The sequence below is a fragment of the Pinus tabuliformis genome, chromosome 9, assembly GCF_031772625.1.
Source record: "Pinus tabuliformis cultivar Carrire ecotype Pingquan chromosome 9, CPIR1, whole genome shotgun sequence".
Classification (NCBI taxonomy): domain Eukaryota; kingdom Viridiplantae; phylum Streptophyta; class Pinopsida; order Pinales; family Pinaceae; genus Pinus; species Pinus tabuliformis.
Window position 1 is genome coordinate 101741520 of NC_142307.1, and position 24237 is coordinate 101765756.

The 24237-nt window shown below is 35.4% G+C and overlaps 2 protein-coding genes across 2 annotated transcripts; one reads left to right on the forward strand and one right to left on the reverse strand.

Annotated features, from left to right (window-relative positions):
- The first annotated feature begins 631 nt into the window (after positions 1-631).
- Positions 632-1150, forward strand: LOC149147280 (receptor-like protein 43). The gene has a single exon (XM_089441779.1). The coding sequence runs from the start codon at positions 632-634 to the stop codon at positions 1148-1150; it is 519 nt and encodes a 172-aa protein (XP_089297905.1).
- An 11874-nt stretch (positions 1151-13024) lies between these two features.
- Positions 13025-13478, reverse strand: LOC149147281 (uncharacterized). The gene has a single exon (XM_089446118.1). It carries the CDS (start codon positions 13476-13478, stop codon positions 13080-13082), a length of 399 nt encoding a protein of 132 aa, XP_089302244.1. The 3' UTR covers positions 13025-13079.
- Positions 13479-24237: the final 10759 nt, after the last annotated feature.

The window sequence follows — 24237 nt, forward strand, 5'->3', positions numbered from 1 at the left end:
CTTATTATTCCTCCGTCTCTTGGAAACTGCTCTTCCCTTACAGAACTGTTCAGGGGCAGGTTTTCTAGTAAAATTGCGGGTTCTATTCCAGCAGAGCTAGGAAACTTTAAGATTTGTTAAATTTAGATTAAAAGGTTTTGTACCGGATATCTTATTCCGCCTTCCCCTTTCCTATCTACAGCTTAGATTCAATAACCTTACAGGGAAGTTACCTAAAGCTATTGCTAATTTGAGTCACTTAACTTCACTGGATCTTAGTTCGAATAATTTTATAGGAAGTATCCCTAAATCCATTACCAATTTAAAAAGATTGCAATTTCTTGATTTATCAAATAATTATTTAACCGGTATAATTCCAAAAAGTGTAGGAAAACTTCATTCCTTGGAATACTTACATTTGGAATCCAATAATTTAACTGGAAGTATACCTTATAGTATAAATGGTTTGTTTTCATTTCAGGTTTTGGATCTATCACAAAATAATCTGGAAGGACCAATCTCTAAAGGTATTGGCAATTGCACTTTTATGAAAGTTTTCTCTGCTCACTCCAATCAAATTTCTGGGACTTTGCTCACATCATTGGCCAGTTGTACCCAACCTAGACTTCCGGATTTAAGGAAAAATAGATTGATGGGCGAACTTCCTTTCTACCTTGCATATTTTCATGACTTGAAAATTTTAAGTGTTGCTTATAATAATCTTAGTGGTGTTATTCCTCAATGTATTACAAATCTCACGAAGTTGCATGTGTTGGATTTATCCAACAATAGATTCAATGGAAAAATACCATCTCAACTTCAGAAACTCTCTGGATTTACAATCAATGAATCTGCGCCCATGGATGGAGTAATTTCAACTCAATTCGGATTTGCGTACTATGCAAATATTTCAGATGAAACAATATTTTCTCATAAAATGGTATTTGACATTAAAGGAGGTGAATATACACTATCATATGTGTTGCCCATAGACAATATATTTGATCTGTCTAGCAATGATGTCAATGGAGAAATGCCCACAAGCATGAGGTATAAGCAGCTTGCGACTATTGAATCTATCAAGGAATCAACTAGAAGGGTTAATCCCTGCATCTCTGCTTTGGAGCAGTTAGATTTGGCTAAGAATAATTTAAGTGGAGAGATTCCTTAAGAGCTCTCTATATTGCATGAGTTGGGTGTTTTTGATGTTTCATCTAACAACCTCTGTGGCCCAATCCCAATAGGGACACAATTTTCTACTTTTAATGTTACTTCATTTCAAAGAAATAAGTGTTTGTATGGGTGTCCTTTAGATACATGCAATGAAAATAAAAGACCAAGGAGAGAAGAAAATAGTAGTACTATGAGTGGTAACCCTGTAATGAGATGGCTTAGTAGAGTGGATGAAAAGATGTCATTGATGGCTTTGGTAATAGGTCTAGGAATTGGATTTGGAGGAGTGGTTTTTGTTTTTGTAGTGTAGGAGAAAGCCCGGCATTGGCTTTTGTCTCCCAAAAGGCCACAACCCTTTTATGGAGTGTATCGATTCCCTAAATAATGGGACTTTGTAAATCAGAAATTGTATCCATAAAATGTATGGTGAATAAAACAAATTGTTATATTAACAAATATTTTTTTCCTTTATAAAGAAACAAAAAAATATTGATAAAAATTATGTCAATATCATTATATAATAATGGTAAACATAAATAATAGCTATTAGTGTTTAATTATATATGATTTTGATATTACTTATAGTAATAAGTTATTTTTTTCAAATAATATTTATAGTTATTTATACATTCTCATATATATTATTGTTTTATATAAAATATAATATAAATATAGATAAAATTAGATGAAATAAATAAATATTATTTAGGAAAGAATGTAATTTCAAAAATTATATTATCAATTATATTAATATATTATTTAATGAATAAATAATTAATTTTATATTTATAAAAATATGTATATCTTTAATATTTGCAAAATAAAGTTATTGATTTTTAGTTTTTAATATTTGTAAAATAAAATTGGTTGTCGAGGAAAATGCATATATTCATGAGTGAAAATTTAGATAAATGAATGATATGAATAACTAATGCAATGAGGTATTATCTTTCCACCACCGGTATGAAAATATAATCAACACTAATTTGTTCACAACTCACATCAAGAAAATATAACACATATTATTTTCCCAGCCTGCTCTTTTTCAATCAGTGCACGGGATAAAGCATTACCTCTATATATATATATATATATATAGTTTTGTTTATGATTTCATTCACGCATTACTACCAATATGGTTCATGCAAATATAAACATTGTACATTAAATCTAGTCTATGAATCAATTATGTGGTAATATTTAATTTTGGCAATTTGATATTAAAACAATTTGTAGTCAAAAGTTTTTCTAGATTCTTCCTTGGATGGTAAGAGAGATAAATTATTTGAAAATAATAATAATAAATAAATTTATTTAATATATATCAAATGATTAGGGGTGTATTTTATTAGAATATATGTTGATTTTTAAAGAGTTAAAAGTTAAATTTAAAATTTCTTAAGAGTAAAATTCTCATTTAATAATTATTGAATCTTATTTATTGTAATTGATATATCACTTATACTGAATGAAATTTTACTATTTCCAATTGTACTTAATTTTTTGGGCGAAAAAATCTATTCATCATTATTTTGAATTTAACTTTGTTTAAATAATTTAATATGTAATATTGGTCTTTATAGCCAATATTGTTTGATAAAGTAAGTGAATAATAATGTTTAGATTTTTTTTAGTAAAACAAATTTTAAAGTTTAGTGGATATGTTGTTTTTTTTATGAAGTAACTTCAATATTTTCTAGTGTTTTATTGGATGTTAGAATCAAAACATGTAACAATTATTGCAATTATTGATATAAATATGAATTGATTCATTATTATCAAACATTATTATTATAATGTTGAAATGATAATAAAATTAATTAATGTCTTGCATGCACCCAACAAAAACATAACTTGTGCAAGTAAGGAAATCGACCATATAAATAATGAAATGTCATATTAAAAGAAAACAATGAACATGAAACTTTCATAGTAATGGATAGGTAATGTGGGCTCACTATCTTTCAAAAGGAAGATTATAAATTTATTATTAGTTTTCAATATTTTGACACTTCACATCCCTTTGGGGAGCTTAAGGGAAGCTAAAAGAATGTAATTGTACATGGAAACATAATTATTGAGAAAGAAGATAAATAGTCACAATTATATACAAGGAATTCTAAGAGTTTACATGGAAATTATGAGAAAAAGTATAAAAATGAATCAATTAGATAATAAGAGGAACTTTTTGCTATTGGAACTTTGTAAAATATTTTACGAATTTTAATGAAAAGAATCCAGCTGTCAAGGCCAATTTTGAATAACAGCTTTGATTGGGGTGATGGGTGTTGAGAACTACTTCTAGTGCCTTGTTATTAGTGTCACTATCAATTTGTCTTCGTTTTGTGATATATATATATATATATATATATATATATATATATATATATAGATATTATCGAGAGAGAGAGAGAGAGAGAGAGAGAGAGAGGTCTATCACAAAACAAATATAAATTGATAGTGGCTCTAATAACAAGGCACTAGAAGTAGTTCATATATATATATAGATAGATAGATATAGATACATATATGTAGATATATATGATTAATTTACATTCTTGATTTTTTTTTTGAAAGATTTGTTTTGAAATGGCAAATGCAAGGTTGTGAAAAATGATTTCATAATAGAATTCTCGACATTTATTTTATGTTCATTTGTGTGTGTGTGTTTCTACTTTGTCTTGAATAAATTTTCTTTTCTAGAAGCATTAACTAGATTATATATAGTTAACCTTGCATTCACTAACTAAGACACGATATACGGAGAACCCATATTGTTGGGAAGGGCAATTTGCAAATGACAACAAAATTTGGGACTATAAGGAGGGCTTAAATTGTATGGCTAGCAGAGACGCTCAATCCTCATCAATTCATCATTTTAAACCTTAAGATTGTGTACTCCCATCCTAGCCATGTCACTACCTAAAGTGATAAGTTAGACCCAAAGAATGTGTTTAAGGATAGTGTAACTACTTTTGAAAATAATGAGCCACCTCTTAAACATATTTAAGTGGTTCACTATTGAAGTTAAATTATTTATGTCCTCTTACTCAATCATATGACTAGGAGATTGGGTAGTAGCCTATTGTGCTTTTATTTCCCAAACCACAACCAACTTATAAATCATTGTTAAGAATTGGAGTACAAATAAGACAAGACAATATTGGCAGAAAAGGCTTAATGTCGTTCTCTTTTTTCTTGTATTGATACCACTATATAAATTTGTAGCACATTAAATTTACCATTCTACATCTAGATCTCATTGACAACTAATTAGTGTATTGTGAAAGAACCTCATTAAATATAAGGCTTACAACTTAGAATTTATGATTTTCCGTGGACTACAATATAACATTCCCTGATCATCCACACTGTAAGGCCCTCTTTTCTATTATGAGAGCCTCAACCTATTATACACTAACAGATCTATTTTCCCGCTGGTTTAAAAGTTAAAATTAAAAGAACTTGTTGGTATTCTCACATAGCTTTAAACATTTAACATCTTATCATTTTATCATAAACAACATAAGTTAAGGTGAGCATTCCATTGATATCAACTTGACAAGAGTAGTCCATGGAAAAATACCTGTTCCGGCGGTTGATGATGATACCTTTGTCTTATAGCTCCAGCTGAACACTCCTTTTCACCGACCCAACCGGATTTTCCTCCCAGCCAACTAGGAAACAAATTCCTAGCCTAGGAAACCTCCACAGGTTCCCTAGCCCTTCGTGCCCAAGTCCAACCAGATATAGTGTGTCCTCAAGAAGAATGTGCAAAACTAGATAATGATACTTTCCTCCACTCAAACCCAAGAAACCTCCACAGGTTTCCAAGGTCTCCCAAAATCATAACAAGGCCAAACAATCACAACCAACCCCCACAATCCTAAGCAAGACTCCAACCCCCCTTTTCTTCCTTCCCCCTTCCCTTTTTATACCCTCTTTCCTTTCTCCATCTCAACCACCTCTCATTAATGTCATTAACTTCTCATCCATCCTTAGTTGACTTCTCTTCTCCCAAGTAAGCTAGGAGTACATTTGGAATTGTGACATGAATATAAAATTGAGAATTTAATGGGAAAGGATCATGTATTCTCCCAAGTAAATCTGAAAAGTACATTTGGGAATGTGAAGTGTAATTACATGGAGAGGACCATGTCTTCTCCTTAGTAAATGTGAGGGTACATTGGGGAATGTGAAATGAATAAATATATATTGATGATAAGATGGAGAGGACTATGTCTTCTCACAAGTAAATGTGAGGGTACATTGGGGAATGTGAAATGAATAAATATATATTGATGATAAGATGGAGAGGACTATGTCTTCTCACAAGTAAATGTGAGGGTACATTGGGGAATGTGACATGAATACATATATTTTGAAATAATGGAAGGAGACCATATCCTACATAATATTCAATTTGAGAAGGTAAGTGGGGAATTTGAATAATGGAAATCATAAATTTATATTAGACCAATATTTCTCAATATTTTCAGATAATGTAAATATTAACAAAATTTGTAGGATAAGATTTAAGTGGGGCATTACATACACCCCTCCTTCAGAAAACTTCGTCCCGAAGTTAGAATGAAAAGATACAAGGAGTTTGAAAGCATAGCAAACCAGAGAGAGTTATAGCATTAAAATTCGATAAGTCAGACAATGACATTACTTCCCATCAAGAGTCTCCAACTGATCTATATCTTCCTATCCACCCTGGCCTACTTCCGTTCCCACCCTATCCGTCCTCTGCTGCTTTATTAGTGGCAACGACCATACTAACCACTGATAAAACCGACATGGTGGGAGCGTCGAATACATCGACCTAACTTCCCCAGCAGGCAACTGGCAATCGTCATCGCACGTCTAGGGGGAGCGTTCAGCTGTCCTCCCCACAATTCCAGGTTTCGGAGGATACACGGTGGGAAACACCTCCACCCCTCCTTCAAAGCACGGACCACACTACAGAGCTGGTTGGACTTGTCATCGAATAATCCAGTCAGGTCGTCTTGCCACCTGTCATTTGCATTTTACTCGTGTCATAAGAGTGTATATCAAGTAGATACCAAATGCAATAGAACAATGTACATCGTACCTTTCCTCATTGGTTGTCTCGACCTTCCCCAATGGAATAGTAGATCTTGGCTATCATATGGTTCTTTCCAATCTGTAGTTTAGTTCTCATCCATGCATATATATAACCACAAAATAGATATAGATACATGATCTTAAACATCATGTTTATTAAGCCCAGTGTCCACTTGTCAATTTTTGTTGTTCATACTGGAATTAAATCTTACATCAGATAAATCATAATTTCACTAAGTCATCGATTAGATAAATCATATCTATATAAGCCTATATGATGCAATAATAACTTTGACAAGTCATGCACTAGATAAATTGTAACCAAGTAAGTCATACATTTGGTTATACATCCAACATTTCCATCATCAATACCAAATCCATCAATTGATTTTCAAGTGTCCAATCAAATGTATATAATGTTCATAAATAACAACATGGAACTGCACAATAGAACCTTAACATATGTGGCTATCTATGTTAAAATGGGCATCATAAACGCTCATGTGTCATCCTCGTGGAACCCCTCAATAACAATTAGAGTTGAAACAGATTCAACTGTCCATCATGGAAAATAGAATTTGAACCCGTATATGCTATAAGGTGGTACCAAAACCAAGATAATAGCAAGAAACAAATTAGTGCACTATCAATTCCACTAGGAGGTGTTAGTATAAGTTTTATGCATATAATTTCTTTAAAACCTTAGTGAATAGATAAGTCCCAATCTTCCAAACCCATTTAATTAATCTTGAAAATAAAATAAAAACTCCAAACTTCAGAACTGTTTCCAACATGATTTTCATACTTTATTTTTTTTTGTAAATTGAGAGGAATGTCCTGTAAATGTCAAAAGGTTCAAATTTATTATATATTTAATCATTGTTTACTAGTACTAAAACAATCTTGTGATATATATTGCAGCTCACAATATGACCAGACAATTGAAAAATAATTAAATGAACGGAATAATTTCCTTTTCCTTGTTGCTATTAGTATTTCCTCTAAATGGCACCACATTTCTAAAGATGCCTACTCCTTTCATAAGTGGCCAGTGACCACAAAGTTGCGAAGAAAGTTGAGGGTCTTTTTATCCAAAACTAGCAACACATTACTTTTCACGATATTTTTATTCAACACTAGAATAAGGGTAAAAGTGTATCCTAATATTTTCACTAGTCTTTTATTGACTAAATAAGCTTCCATTCTAAAATCCCAAATTCTCTACGAATTGATCTTCTCATTCAATTTAAGATCATTAAAAACAACTGTCAAAGTAAGCCTTACACAAGCCCATAGTATTCAATCTATATTTTCACTAGAAAATTCTACCCCACTAGACCATCTTTGTAAGGCCTCCATCTGTTATGCACCATGCAATAATTGTTGGCATCCTCTTTTCCTCAACCTTAGATTACATCATGTCAGACCATTTTTCTTTGGATTGTTTGCTTGCTGGTTTTATTGTTTTTCCTTGTTACCTGTACCTATTCATTATTAACTAATTTCTTGATTACTTTCTAGATTTCTTCGTCTTAATAACAAATAACATGACAAAGCATACTTAGTTACAAGACTAGGCTTAATATGTATGGATTAGAAGCAACCGTTACATTGAATCTCACCATGCTAGATTGATGCATTCTAGTGAAAATCGATTTACCTGATTGACTATTTATCATATTTCCTTAAAACTGCAAAGCTTGGTTCAAAGGTTTGAAACTTCCATAGGCAAACACATAATGCAATCATCAAAGTTTCCAGATAAAATCGTAGACTCAGTGGAAACAACCACATTGCTTGATAAAAGGATGTTACAATCCCATTTCTGAGTAAGCTATAAATTGATAGTTCTCATCTGTATTTTAGTAAAAATTTGCTACTATTATAAGTCAAAATCATGATGAAAATGCGGTTTTAGATTTTAGATGGTGCAACTAAAATAACAATATTGTTTTGTCAGATTCATAAAGCTACTTTGTGATAAAAAGTGACTATTTCAGGTATTTTAATTGTATTGAGCAAACCATTGCACCATCACATCACCACTTCCACAGTAACGATGCATCAGGAAGCACAACATAAGTCTATTTCCCATTTAATCAAGTTTCGTATAAATCATAAGCACTTACGCATTATGTTTCTCTTAAAATGCACAGCTAATGAAGTTTAAATTTTCATAGAATGTTCTGTGAGTTTCAATCTAGCTAAAGTGGTACATTACAAATGACCAGTTAAACTTCAATCTAATCCCTCAAAGCCTTTCAAATCAAGAAATTCTCATGACTTGTACCTTTTCTAATTGAGCATTAAAACACATAGAAATTACACCCCTTTTTTCTGCTACCGTCTAATATCGTGTGAATTTTTCAAACTTCAACGACCACTGCAATATGTTTTACAAAGATCAGGTTGACAAGTAAGGAACTCTGTTTTAATCTAAGAAGATATTGTAAGGGTAGATAATGAACAATTTAACCATAAATTAGCACTTCTCATGGAGAAGTAGATAAATATCATCATATGCATGCAATGTTAAGATTAAAATTTGTACAAAGATAAAGCTTATAATGGCCTTGGTGGGCTTAATGGTTAAGAACAGGTATTTCCTTGTAACAGGTCATAGATTCAAATCTAGAGGGGAGTAGAGAAGGTAAACCTCCACCGACTTTAGTAGTCAAATCACTGCAAGGAGGCGGATCCCTTGTCTCAGAAACAAGGGGTCTCATAAACAAATTTCGTGTCTGACTTGACCATGACTTATTATTATTATTATTATTCAAAGGGAGAATCTAACTCTGTTTGTAAAAAAAGTATTTGACACAGGCATAACATCAACATAGAACCAACTTGTAGTAGAAGTATGTTGAAGATCTGTTTTAATATAAAGCCTCTTTCTCTCTTTTGAAGCCATGAAGGTACGAGGGAAACACTATTCAAATGCAATGACGCTGGGATAATCACAAAGGACTCCTAGCTTCTTTGGAGATGAGCCTAAGCGCGTTGGGTCAACAAGTCATGCTATATATGGGAGCCTTTAAATGTAAAGAAGCTGGAAAGAAAAAAAAAAAACTACGAAAGGCTCCCTAACTTCTTTGAAGATCGGCCTTAGACAATTGGGTCAATATAACATACCATATACAGCAGACTCCTCGAATCCGAAGATGTGTCCAAGCCTAGGTGATATCCCCTAACTGTAGTCGTCTTAGTCTAGCCAACAAAAGACCAAATCATCTTCATGGCATGAAGACAGTTAATCACTTGAAGATGGTTGTTTGGAGAACAGCTTGAAGATAAATATAATCTTGTAAGGATATTGTCACCGTGCAAGAACTGTCTAATGATGAGATTAATTAACTGGAAGACAACTGCTCCCATGGTGATGGAGGTTTGAACTAGAATTTGTCAAAAACAATAAAAATCAATAATATTCGAAATTGCAAGAATGCGAGCTAGCTCCTATAGATAGTAACACTTAACAGAGTCCAGTAGAAATTGAACTACTTTTAGCTCCAGTTTCCTTACAGAAAGAAGAACCGAGAGACTCTAGAGTCTGGAAAGCACGATTGGACCCAAAGAAACAATTTATTTTGTCATGGACTATTACTAGCAACAGAGACCTGACAGCAGAAACAGAATGAAGTCCCATCCGTTAACTATATCAGCTAATAATGCTGCCTGGGGTAAAATGCTTGGCAATGAATCTCTACATATCCATCCAATTTGTATGTAGCTTTGGCTGTACTCAGGTTCTTTATTTAGCTTTTATGGTCTATCACGTGCAAGTTTCCAAGTGCTATTTTGCATATTAAGTTTCTTCCTGCTCTAGAAAACTAGAAAATTGTTTGTGTATGAATCCCTTTCATTAACAAGGCACACTCTACAGTCGCTACTGCAATATGATTTAATCTTCAACATAAAAGGGGGTAATGAACTATCTATATGAATGATCACTGATATCCCTCATGTCAGAAAGTTGAAAAAAAGGGGTTATAAAGAGGAACAAATGTGGCCCCTTGAGCTTGATAACAGGCCAAGGAAAAAGGATAGAACTGTGCTCCCACTCTAAATCTCGGCAGTTCTTCAGCAAAGGATAAGCATATTGCAGAGGGCAACATTCCACAAAGTTACAAAGCAAAAGATGGATCTCAGTTAAAGGCTCAAAATCAATAACCTGCAAGGATAAGCAAATGAAAGAGGAAAGGATCTACACAGACATCAGTGTAAGGTAAATCATCAGAGGCTCTGAAGCATATGACGAAGATCAGGTAAAGGGTCCAAAACCATACATCAATACAGATCAAGCAGGCTGCAGAGAACAACACCCTACAACACCATAAGTAGAACACACATTATTGACATTCCGGAGGCAGAGGATGGACATCAACCAAAGATTAAAATACAGTAGCCTGATATTTATGCAGGTAGTCATAAACAGACACAGACCACGCAGGGAAATAAAGTCCATTGAAGAATAAGCTTCTGAATTCAGTTTGTCTAAAGTGATGCTTTCTGCAAGTTTCTGGGCTTACAAAAAAAATTTGCCATGACCACTGTATTCATTGATGATCATAACAATTAAACCAGAACCTACTGCCACACTATACATCTTCATGAGCATGTCTGACTAATGGATATTGGTCAGACAATAGTTTTTCCGCCATTAGGAAACAACATCATAGTAATTGTGACTACATCTCCATCCTATTACCAACAAAGCCACAAAATTGAAACCTGTTTCTAAAACAGAGATCACAACTGATGATAAATACTATGATATGAAATTTTAATTACCAATAAACCAGCAGATACTAAAAACCATTTCACCAATTATGGAAACGAGTTAGGCCACGATTTTTGTTTTGATTTTGAGTTAGTAAAGTTTAGGGCTCAGAACGAGCCATGTTCTTCCCATGTTACTAACAGTTTACAAGTTCATGATTTTGTGTTCACAGCTATCTCATGACCCATGGCACTCTCTAGAGGTGGGGAGGAGAGCAAATTATAAGGCTCACTAATTCGCCCCTAAATAGAAGGGCCAGGTTACACTCGAGGAAGAAATGATATATGGTTCTCAATCCACCCAAGGGATAGAGTAGATTTTAATACGCTTGGGTCAATACACCATAAGTCTAAGTAATGGGAAAATATGAACTACTTTGTGGATTCCATAATCATTACTTTGCAAGGAATAATAGGAATCAACATTCCTGGATACCCAGATTCATGCTAACACTTGAACTGTGTCCAGAACCAGCCTATCAACCCAAGAAATAATATATAATACTCACATCTACCTTGTCAAAAGATAGGATTCTCCCTACTAACTGACCCTGGTTCAATACACATTAGATACAAAAAAATAATGACTACCATTAACAGCCTGAGGACCCCATATATGATCTCTTTTCAAGGGATTTTTGAAGTTAGCTTTCTTGATTATCTTAAATCCGAACTCTCTGCCAACATTCAGGTGTTGTGTGTAAGAGACCTCCCCTCCCTTTTCGGTTACAATGATATGTTTAAACACCTTAAATAAATTAGAATAGATTCATCTTTACCCTGGATTCATTACACATTGAGTGAGAGCACAAACTGTTGAAGTTTGTGCCACAAGTCTTTTGATGCCCCTTCAGTCCTTAATAGTTTCGTAGTTAAAATGCATCTATGCTAGTCTCGAATAACTTTGATGTGGTTAATAATGCAATCAATCTCACTTCTATATCTTCCAATTTGCCATCACTCTGCCAATCTCAATGCTCTGCCTCTTCAGCTAGTCTTGATTCCTGGTGGCCAAATTCACATTAAAGGGCATTCTATTCTAGAACATAAACTCCAGCCCCCTCCTTAGTTTTTTGTATTCCGAAGAAACTTGCCTCTTGTGAGTATCGCACTTGGACTTACTTTTGCCATGACCACAAAATTTTCTATCTTCGTAGCGTATTGAATGTCAAGAAATAAACTATCTTCAGTGTTTTGTATTATATTAAAGTTTCTATTTTCATGATGTATCACACCGAAGCAAAGTTTCCATATTTGTGGCGTATCGCATGAGAATAATATTTCCATTTCATTGTGTATCACAGCTCAACAGTGTTTCTATTTTCTCCTTCATATGCCACCAAAATATTTTTAGCGCTGGTATTTTTTTATCTTTTATGTGTATCTTTTAATTGTGGTAATATTCATTTTGTATTTTATCTGTTCTCTTTTTTGAAATTATAGCCATATTCTTAAATTGCTCTTAAGCAGTATAAACTCAAGCACAAACTAGATAAGAGAATCGAAATTACAAATAGAAAAAAAATCACTACAGTTTTGACTGATTCTTGAGCAAGCTTGACCATGTCTGGCGAGTATCAGAAGTCTAGCGAGTTTGACTAAATTTCACCAAGTCATGCCAAGTTTGGGAAAAGCTTCACAGCATTCCAGCGAGATGAGTGAAGTTGGTGAGCTTCCTGAGTAATTGCTGAGCCCTATTACTTCGATCATGGCCAGTGATACTTGGTATATGGGAAAATAGACATCATTCAATCCAAGAGATGTAAGTACCATAGAACACTACATTAATTTTGTTTCCAAATTTTATTTATTTATTTATTTATTTTCTCCTTTTTTTTTTTTTTTTTTAGAGATCAGAAGCAGGATGATTTAGATCATGAAGCAACCGCCATACAAGTTCCATACAACAAGTGGTCACATCTATATCCTCTGAGTGAGATATAATGATGTGGAAAATGTTGATCCCTTACAAACCACAGCCATGTGAAAATTACCAAATGATAATCAGAAGTTGTGGCAAACTCCTCCATAGGATGGCTTAAAAAATGAGAAAAAGGTTACTGCCATGGAGACTGGATGTATCCAACAGAATGTGAATCCCAGCCTCCTTCAGGTTCTTTTCTCTTCAACAGCATTACTGTTGAAGCTGTTGTCTGAGTAAATGATCTTGTATGACTCTCTGTTGAAACACGACTGTCAAAAATAGCAAATTGCTTAGAATCTCTAACTTCTAAACCAACTGTTCGAGGACTTGCATTTAAATCAAGAATTGGTCTTGGCCATTTGCGAGGGCCTTCCATGCCAGAAACATCAGTGAGACCCATCACATAGGGCCTCGCACCTGGAGCCGAAACTGCACCTGCAGTAACAAGCTGAGAGGGAACTGCAGAAAAACATGGTGTTCCCAAGGAATCTCCATACAATGTTGGCCCTCCTGAGAAAGATGTGGAAGTCATTGAAAACTTTGAACCAAAAGAAAATCCTCCATATGGGAATGTCGGTTGTGTAGCATTTGGGTATGAAATAGCAGGAGCTGACGTAATTACTGACCCTCTGTAAGGATCGCAATTGTATGTAGGTCCAGATGCTGAAGTCGGGACTGGGTAAGACCTTCCAGTTCCATCAGAAGGATACGAGTGTATAGCAAGACCTGGATGAGAATTTCCTGGAGGCAAACATGATGTTAAATTTACCACTTCCCCATTCATTCTCCAGCCAGACAATGGGAAACTCGAGTTCGCTTTGGTTTTGGTCAACCCAAGGTTACAAATTCTTGGTTAGTAATTTTTTTCCAGTTATTAAGAGTGAGCTACGAGAACCCATTGAATTCTATCAAAGTTCAAAGTGTGGGGGCACTGGAGACAACTTGCCATAATTTCCAGATCGGTTTTTAACATAGAAAAGTCTTGACTCAAAATGTCGGAAACATTGTAAGTCATATCTGTAAGACTAAGTCTCCTCATTAATCTAAATATATAGGGTACAGTACTAGTTCTAACTTCTGAGTCATGAGAAACACGAGTGTGGGATGCTGGACTAAATCTGTCCAAAAATACTTCTCAAACCCCCTATATCTTTCTTTATTGTGCATAAATCTCACAATGATAGAGGTGGAGCCTGCCTCTCAGCTGGTTTGCCCCCAAAGATAATTGTGCAAATGTGCTATAGCTTGGAATAATTAGGATCTGTAAGGAACTGACGTGATGGCTAATAGACGCTCAGAGAAGCTTAAGTCTTGAAACCAACTACAAGTGAAACATCTCTATTCTGTCCATAGTTAGCTCAGATGTCTGTAACTGATACAGTGCATTGTTCGGAAATTTTTGTTCTGCTGCCAGAATCAGTCATGTTGGCTCAGAAGACGTGACATAACGCGGGAGTACCTGAGAGGGCCATTTTTAGTTTCTCAAGGAAATGTGGGGCTCAGTGGTTTTCAAATTGACAAATAACGAAAAGAATTGAAAATAAACTGACAGCAAGTTTCAATACAACTCTTGGTACCCCAGAGGGCCGTCAATTTTCAAGAAAGAATCCTGCTTTGTGGCCTGTCAATGAGTATGCGTGGTATGGCTGTAAAAACAAGAGAAAAGATAGGGTCATTGTTTTCAGTGGATTGAATATTTCGGCAAATTGCTTCTATTAAACAGATTGTAAAGATAATATGTTGCTTTATTTATAGTTCTATGGAGGTTTTGACTAAAGGAAATTGTGATTAACGCCTGTCTTTTTAGACATCCAAAATATATGATATATCAAACTTCAGTTATAGTGAAAATACATTTAGCGGGCTTGGTTATGGATAAACATTGACTAATTCACAGCACACATTTGTTCGACTCGGCGTGTTCGTAAAATCATAGGATTAAAGAAGGTTACTAGAGTTGCTTCCTTCGAATAATGATGAATTTGGTGGAGCTAGAACTGCCGCTACCATAGCAGGTTCTCGCTCAGCGCCCCCTTCTCCCACCAGGGATCCACCAATATATAGCCCTCTTCGTAGCGATGGATTTCCTGGGGATCGAGAAGGGCTCTGTGAAAAACGAGTCTCAAACGGATGAAAATCCCGTCACTGCACAGGCAAAACAAGAACCTCTCACTATTGAGCAAATGACGAGTCCCGCTGCATCCGCCCCTGCTGAGGGTAATAAAATGAATTTTTCGCAGGCTTTTAGCCTTTTTAGCAAACATTTGAACGAGAAAGGAATCGGCAACGCTGCCGTAGGCCGTGGAGAAAACGTTTACCTTGGTAACGGGAAAGAGGATGTCAAAGGATCGAAACCGGTAAATGAGGAAAATGTCTCCACCCACCTTGGTTTATACTCTCAGCAGACAGGCTTTGGTTCCCTGCGCCCTTTTCCTGGAGCAGAGCAAAAGGGTTTCGCGTCCACAACAGCTCAGCCGTGGCTGTCTCGTAGCATTTTGCCTCCAAACTCACCGGTCATGAGGTCGACTGTTAAATCTTGATTTTGATGCTTTGAAGAAATTGAGAAATTCTTAAAATAAATGAAGAGTTGTCCAGATTTTCTTACTGAAGTTTCCGCGAGTATCAATCTGAACTTGCATATAGGCGAAATTCAAGGTATCTGCTATATTAGGCAACTACAAAGGTGAAGTCTGCCACAGATATTCCTACCATGATGCTCGGATTCAGTTCAAATTTGCTTCATATAACCATGGCTACTAAACAGAAAGCGATGGGGAAACATAGTCGACTACTTTGACGCGAATTGAACGCCAAATCTGCAATGTATGCAGAAGGAAACCCGCCAGAGGCGCGATAGCAGAAAGCCCAGAAAAGATAAAAGGAGAGGACAAAGAATGACCTTGGCCCTGCAAGGTTGAGCCATGCAACTCTTTTGATTAAGTCTTTTTGCTAAATAGTTTTTGAACTTCCATATGACGAAAGCAAGAGACAGATATTTATACCTGATTTTGATAAAGATGTCTCAAGCTGCATAAGACAGGGCTAGAAGAGAAAATGATGGGACAAATTGTTCGTTCGGCTGCTATGGAAAAATGGTAATGCCATTGGAATTTCAGTTGGATATTTAGGGAAGCTTGGATATCTTATGACCGCTAAGATACTTAGCGTGAAGAGTTATTAAATTATGCTTATTGTTTTCAATGTGAGTGAAATGAAGGGAGTTAGTTTTCAAAAACATGTAGGATTTCCACCACAAGCTAAGTACTAAATTATATGCATACAAAATGGGCTTTCTCATATGGGCTGCTCTAGCTACAGGCAGTGGTATTCACTACTACTAGCTCGTGTTTGATTCTCGGCGCATTCATGCCCAAAATGAGCAGTGGAGACTTGTTGAAAGTATAAATTGTAGGTTTAAAGGGCCTTGGGTCCAGATTTTGAACCAAAGCTCTGATACCATGTGTAAGGCCCTCTTTCCTATTATGAGAGCCTCAACCTATTATACACTAACAGATCTATTTTCCCGTTGGTTTAAAAGTTAAAATTAAAAGAACTTGTTGGTATTCTCACATAGCTTTAAACATTTAACATCTTATCATTTTATCATAAAGAACATAAGTTAAGGTGAGAATTCCATTGATAGCAACTTGACAAGAGTAGTCCATGGAAAAATACCTGTTCCGGTGGTTGATGATGATACCTTTGTCTTATAGCTCCAGCTGAACACTCCTTCTGACCGACCCAACCGGATTTGCCTCCCAGCCAACTAGGAAACAAATTCCTAGCCCAGGAAACCTCCACAGGTTCCCTAGCCCTCCGTGCCCAAGTCCAACCAGATATAGTGTGTCCTCAAGAAGAATGTGCAAAACTAGATAATGATACTTTCCTCCACTCAAACCCAAGAAACCTCCACAGGTTTCCAAGGTCTCCCAAAATCATAACAAGGCCAAACAATCACAACCAACCCCCACAATCCTAAGCAAGACTCCAACCCCCCTTTTCTTCCTTCCCCCTTCCCTTTTTATACCCTCTTTCCTTTCTCCATCTCAACCACCTCTCATTAATGTCATTAACTTCTCATCCATCCTTAGTTGACTTCTCTTCTCCCAAGTAAGCTAGGAGTACATTTGGAATTATGACATGAATATAAAATTGAGAATTTAATGGGAAAGGATCATGTATTCTCCGAAGTAAATCTGAAAAGTACATTTGGGAATGTGAAGTGTAATTACATGGAGAGGACCATGTCTTCTCCTTAGTAAATGTGAGGGTACATTGGGGAATGTGAAATGAATAAATATATATTGATGATAAGATGGAGAGGACTATGTCTTCTCACAAGTAAATGTGAGGGTACATTGGGGAATGTGAAATGAATAAATATATATTGATGATAAGATGGAGAGGACTATGTCTTCTCACAAGTAAATGTGAGGGTACATTGGGGAATGTGACATGAATACATATATTTTGAAATAATGGAAGGAGACCATATCCTACATAATATTCAATTTGAGAAGGTAAGTGGGGAATTTGAATAATGGAAATCATAAATTTATATTAGACCAATATTTCTCAATATTTTCAGATAATGTAAATATTAACAAAATTTGTAGGATAAGATTTAAGTGGGGCATTACACACCCCCTCCCCTCCCCGAATCACTAGTCAAAATAATTGCACCAATAAATTTTGTCATCTTCAATCTAAAATTTCCTAAGTATCGATGAAGACATCCTAAAAAATGCCAATATATGGATGTATGAAAGTGAACAACTAACATGTTTGAACATTCCCAATGAATAACTGGAATGATTATTGTTGAGGAAACTAGTTTCTATGCTAGAATTCTCAAAGTTTGATGAATTTTGATTGAATCTGAATCTTGAAGCATGAGATTTGATATTTCTCCCTGTCAGATGCAAGTTGAGAGGTTTTTCAATGATTATGTATTAGAAGGATCCAAGCTTGAGCTTTGGATTCTTTATGTGGCGATTTTGTTGGCTAACCACTAACCATCTTTACTTAATTTGGTTGTTTTCTTGGTTATCCACTAATCATCTTCCATTGATATTCATGGTTTATGGTTTACCACTATTCATTTTGACTTGAACAATGTGGCAGTTTTGGATGACCATTAACCAATTTGAGTTCAATAATGTAATTATTCGTCCTTGATGAGGTGGTATTGATTGGTTCTTCACATGAATATTCATCTTGCATGTACATATAGGGACTCCAAAACACAACTCCACATACATCAAGTGGAACTACATCCAACTCTACTTCATTAATAAAATCAACACTGATAGAAAATTTGATTCTATAGTGTTTAGTTACATTTATATTTGCTTCCTCGTTAACCCATCCCAATGGATTTGGGCTAGGATGGTCATGAGTCTCTAGTCCTAGTTTCTTGACTAGATTTGTTAATATGAGATTCTCTTGTGATCTTAACTTTAATAGGAGCATCATTTTTTATCTTCCTAACTTGTATCATTTATGGAAGTGTCTAGTCATTTCCTTCTCTTCTTATTGTTGAAGGCTGGTCAAATTCATCTTTTTACGAACTAATGTATAGATAATCTTCTCATCCATGTCTGAGTTGATTTTCACTTGGTTTCTCGATTCAGTGGCCATGAAATTTTTCTTTCTAGCATCTTTCTTTCAATTCTTCATGTTGATCCCTCGATGAAACTTCCAACACTTCTCCTATGTATGACCATAAATATTATAGTGATTGCAATGGTTGTTGAGATCTTTGCAAGGGCATGTTATGGCTACTATCTATTTTTCTTTTCCTACTTTCTACTTCTTCTCCCCATACTTGGAAGCTTCCTCGTGCTCCTTGTTCTTTGACCCACTTAATGTCCGTTTCTTCTAGCTTATGTTCTCCAAGTATCTTGCCTATCCATAAGCCTCATCCATCATTTTAGGTTTGAAAATTATCCAGATTTAAACAGGAACGCCAAAAATTACAGAGATAACCATGAACACATAGATGCAACGGAAATAATACTTCATTTCATTAATGTAAAATACTGCAATATGCTTACAAACATAAATGGAAATAAACTAGCTAGGGCGATGGTAGCTTATCTCTGAGAAGAGATGTGGTGGCTACATGCATCTGAACTGTATCACAATGACGCTTGAAGGCCTATTTATTGTTGAGAAACAATGGAAATTCCTAAACATCCAAAAACTGAACCTTATAATATGAAACACCAAACTGTGGGCCCCATTTGGGTAAATTAGTACATCAACTTCCTGGGGTCATAACTTTGGCATACGATCTTCGTTTGACGCACACAGTATCTTGTTAGAAAGATCTATCCGAGAACTACAACTTTGGGAAGAGCAACATCAGTCGACAGACCCATGTTGCTCTTAGTTTTCCCAAAAGACGTCATTTAGGGCCGCAAAACGGCTCCGGAAGTTGAGGACCCGAAAAACTGCTAAAAATAGTAAATTGTGCTACAATTACGGAAATTGAAAATATGAAAGAGACAATCATGGAGGTCCAAGTGGGATAGGTGGGTGGCCACCAACATCCACCTGGATCAGAAAAACGCCATTTTCTTTTGCATATGGTTATGTAGACCCCCTAAATCCTAGAGGAGTACATATGGTGGTTTGAGGAGATATCCAACTTATTTCCACATTCCTAAATTTGGTGGTGTACTCTTGCACACTCTACCCTTGTCTCTTCCTAAAGTAATGAAATTGGATCAACTTTTCCTCTACATACCTGATAGGGTATAACTATGAATTTATGATAGGTTTTAAATCCTTCCACTTAGTTATCAAAGGATATCACTCTAGTCTCAAGATTTTTGTGTGGCTTTTCCACCAAGTTAGGGATTGGCCCTCTAATTTTAGACATGCAAATGAAATTTTTTATTCTTCCTTTATGTGGTGAAAACTAAAATGAACCTCTAACTATTGCATTAAATGATTTAAATTAAAAGAATCAATCTCACCTTGATATGGATTGATGTCAACCTTTGCTACCATCTTGAATAGGGACTATGAATGGTTCATGACACTCAAATTGGGTTGATCCCTTTTGGGTTATTTCTTAGTCTTTGTTGTCGTTGCTACAACACCCTCCAAAATTTTTTTATATACGAATTTTGGAGCCTACCTATTGTCACGTGAAGTGTCTCTTTTGGTCATCAAGTGTCATTTTATTTTTTTACACATGTTTCAAGTATTTGTGTTTCTTCCTCGGTGTCACTGGATCATCAAGAATAGCAATAGTGCACTTTGGAGTCATAATACACTTCCTAGTCACAAACAACACTTATTGGTCGCAATTGCGCATACTTTATTTGTTGCACTTGGAGATGGTTTGTAAATTGGAATTTTGATGTATATTTCTTAGTTGTGGGTCTTGTATAAGTTTTTCTTATGAGTTGATATGTGTTATTCTTGATTTCTCCACTAACTCATTCTGTTTTTCCATGTTTCACCATTATGTACTTAGCTAATTTTGTGGCTTTGCAAGCGTGCCCTTAGGCTAGGAAGAGTGTACTGCACACTTCTATGGCATAATGGAGACACTCCTTTTCAACTAGAACTGTGACCTGCACCAACCTAAGTCCTCTCTCTCCCTCTTGCACACAACACACTTCTAGTCAATAGACCCTCCTTTTCTACTATTTGTCTCTTCTTCCAGCGCTAGTCAAGCCACTGTCTCCCAATTGAGTGCACTATGCAATTCCAGTGGGAAGTGATGCCCTCCTTTATGCCTTACAAGTGTGCCTTGTTCCCTCATTATGGTCTTGGCTCTCCTCCCGAGGGCATGGCACAATTTTAGTGGAAAATCTCACTCCCTTGCCTCTTGCCACTGTGACCTATACCCATCAAGCCTCCTCCTCTTCCATAGTTGTGTGTAGCACAATCTCACTGAGTAGTGAAGCCCTCCTTTGTCTCCTATAAGTGTGCTCTATGCCCAAAGGAAATATCTCTCTCTCTCTCTCCTTTGCGTGTTACTAAGGCATAGTTAGAGAATTTACATGAATCATGAAAGAGTAAGAGATTTTTGAGCTAATGTTTACTTTCCATGAGTGATCTATACCTGTAGCTGTTCAATGAGGCATGGAAAATATCTATGAGGAGATTTGTCAAGAAAGGTTGCCCATATAATCATCTCGAAGACAAAAGGCACAAAGGAACCTTGTTGCGAAAGCTGAAGGAATGATGGATTTGGATAATCAAATTGAATCATGAAGACTCCATGTTTTGTAAATACCCTTTGGATGGTAGGAGGAAATTACAATGCAATATTTTTTACAAGTAATGAAGAAATAGTGGCAGTGTCATCACTTCTCAAAGAACTCCATGTTACAAGTTGCTATGAGTCTAGGTCATCAATGTCTATGACTTGTCATGTTGTAGTCACACGATCAAGTAATTTTGAAAAATATTGTAAATGTAAATATGTGGAAGTCCAAGAGTCATATATGAAAAAAGGAGTCTGTAGGAAAAGTCCAAAAGTCTCATGAAAGAAAAAACGTCACATTAGAAGTCGAAGAGTCGTGAGGGAAGTCCAAGAGTAATGAGGAATATGAAAGGTCATTCCTCTTGTTATAAAATAAGTCTCATTACTCAAGAAAAGGACTTTTCATCTTGGCTTATCCACCTAGGCATTAGAGAGAAAGATTGTTCTTTTAGAGAGAATGTATTGGCCTGATGCTCCACTATTGGAGTTAGTGGTGTCTCATTGCATCAATTTATCCTTGAACTTCTCCTTAATATTCAAAGCTCATTGATGTTGGACATTGGATAAACCAACGATCCCCACATGTTTCATGACATGGACTAATCGCCTCTCATGGATCCTTAATTATGGCAATGTGATCATTGTCTAACACCTGTGGGTTTTGGTCTAACGACAATCATGATTCCCAATAAGTTGTATCATAGCATATGTCATGAGTTCGATACACACCCAGCTCGCATTGGGGGAGAGATTGTTAAAAAATGGATAAACCAATGCTCCCCATGTGTTTCATGACATGGATTAACCAGCTCTTGTGGATCCTTATCTCTGGCGATGTGATCGTTAACTAACACCTGCGGGTTTTTCTCTAATGGAAATTGTGATTCCCAATAATTGAGCCAACAGAGTTTCATGCATATATCATGAATGTAATAAGAATATTATTTTTATGTTTGTGGTATGTGTGTTGTTCATATGTACTAAGAAAATTGAAATATTTCATTGACTTTGGTGCTCATCTTGTTGAACGTGTGTTGTAATTGTTTTAACTATCATTATGTCCATGTGAACTACTTCGCTATACAATTAACAATTCTTTCATATGTATGAGCATGCATGTATATTGGAATAGCACTAAGGAAATTGAACTATTTCATTGAATTTTGTGCTCATCTTGTTGAATGTGTGTTGTAATTGTTTTAATGATCATTATGTCCATGTGAACTACTTCATTAGAAAATTAATGATTCTTTCATATGTATGTGTGTGTCTTTATTGGAATAGTACTAATACTTTTCTTCTAAAGGCTCACTTTCTCTTCTCTTTTGGTGAAAGAACCTGGATACATATTACAATTAAACATTTCACAAGGCATACTTGCTCATTTAAAAGTACATGTGTGTTTCTTTCTCAAGCTAACAGCTGCAGCCAAGGAAAATATTTAAGCATATGGCAACCAGGCCACATTTCCATATGGCACTCCTATATCAAATGGTGTGAGGTCTCATTGGGAATTATATCATGGAGACCCCCTATATGTTGGAGAGATCCAACACTGTCAACACTATCGTGCTAGAAGGAGGGCATACTTTATATGGCTGACAATTCACCACATCCTAACAATGAAACTTACATGCAAGATAACAACGATATGAGTTTAACTCAAATTCACATTCCTAAGATAGGGGATTACTCTCATCGAAGTCCAAAATAGGATTTTGAAGTCACCTACAATCAACTCCAAACAATCCAACCTATTACACATTAGTTTGTAAGATCTCTCGACTTACTTCCTGTCACTTCTATTCTTCCACATAAGCCTATAAAGAAAGAAATGACTCGTCACTGTGTATTGGTTTCTTCAATCGAACATTTGGTTATTGCAACCCTTAAAGAATTAGTTGATCCTACTAAAAGAACACATCAAAAAGGGGACCTTACACCTATTGAGGAGGATTTGGAAGGAGATGGGGAGGATTTTTAATTTTCTAACGAAGAACAATCGAGACAAGAAGAAGAGCCCGATTGTAATGAGGATTTGAATGGTGAAGGAGAAGAATCTTTGGATTCAGAGGAAGAAGAGGAGGAAGAAGAAGACATGGCTTATGAACATTTGGATTGGATAGCTCAATGACCTCTTTCTCTTCTAGGAAAGTTTCATCGCATGCCTAAACATCTAGAAAAACTACTTTCATATTTTGATCCTCATAAGAGGACGAAAGTTGAGTAACATATTAATGACTTTTACATGCATTTGTGAATGCTTGAGGTACATTTTGATGAAGTTTATTGTAGATTTTTTATGTATACTATAGAAGGTAGAGTATCATTATGGTTCCAAAATCTTCCGCTTAATTCAATCTATAATTGGAGGGAGTTCAAGAATTTGTTCTTGGATAAATTTGTTGATGATAAAACCACTGCTATGTTGCTCAAATAACTCAGGAATGTTAAGATGGGGGAAAGGGAAAAAGTGAAGAATTTTAATCAAAGATTTACACACTTGTTGAATAAATTCCCCACATATGTTCAACCACATAATACTATCACGAAATATTACTACACAACTACCTTGCCTACTAATATTTTTGTGTTTGTTAAAAGAGCTGCAAAGGATACATTGGCTTTCAACTTTGCATAAGCGATTGTTATTGAAGAAGACTTGCGTTCTATTGGCTATTAATGATCACGAATATTCTAAAGACTCCAAAGACACCAGTAAGAAATATCAAACCCCTTCCACTAAAGCCAAAGAGAAATTCCTTTTTACATGGAAAGCTTGGATGAATCTTTGAATTTGCTCACTAATGAAGTATCTAAACTAAAGATGAAGTCGAGTGAGGCCACTACCAATAGTAAGTCTTTAAAGCTTCCTTTCTTTAAGAATAATAACAATTTTCAACTAGATAAATATGCTCAATGTTCCAATTTTGTCTTTAATGTTGAAAGATTGGGCATGGAAAACAGTTGTACTTTCTATTAGGAGAGGCATTTCGGAGAAAACATGTCCCAATGGAACCACAACATGACTGCTATGATGACAAAAATTATAGAGACTTTATTA

Excerpts from the sequence above, each read along its gene's own strand:
- LOC149147280 (XM_089441779.1), top strand. The coding sequence starts at position 632 with ATGGGCGAACTTCCTTTCTACCTTGCATATTTTCATGACTTGAAAATT.
- LOC149147281 (XM_089446118.1), bottom strand. The coding sequence starts at position 13,478 with ATGACTTCCACATCTTTCTCAGGAGGGCCAACATTGTATGGAGATTCC.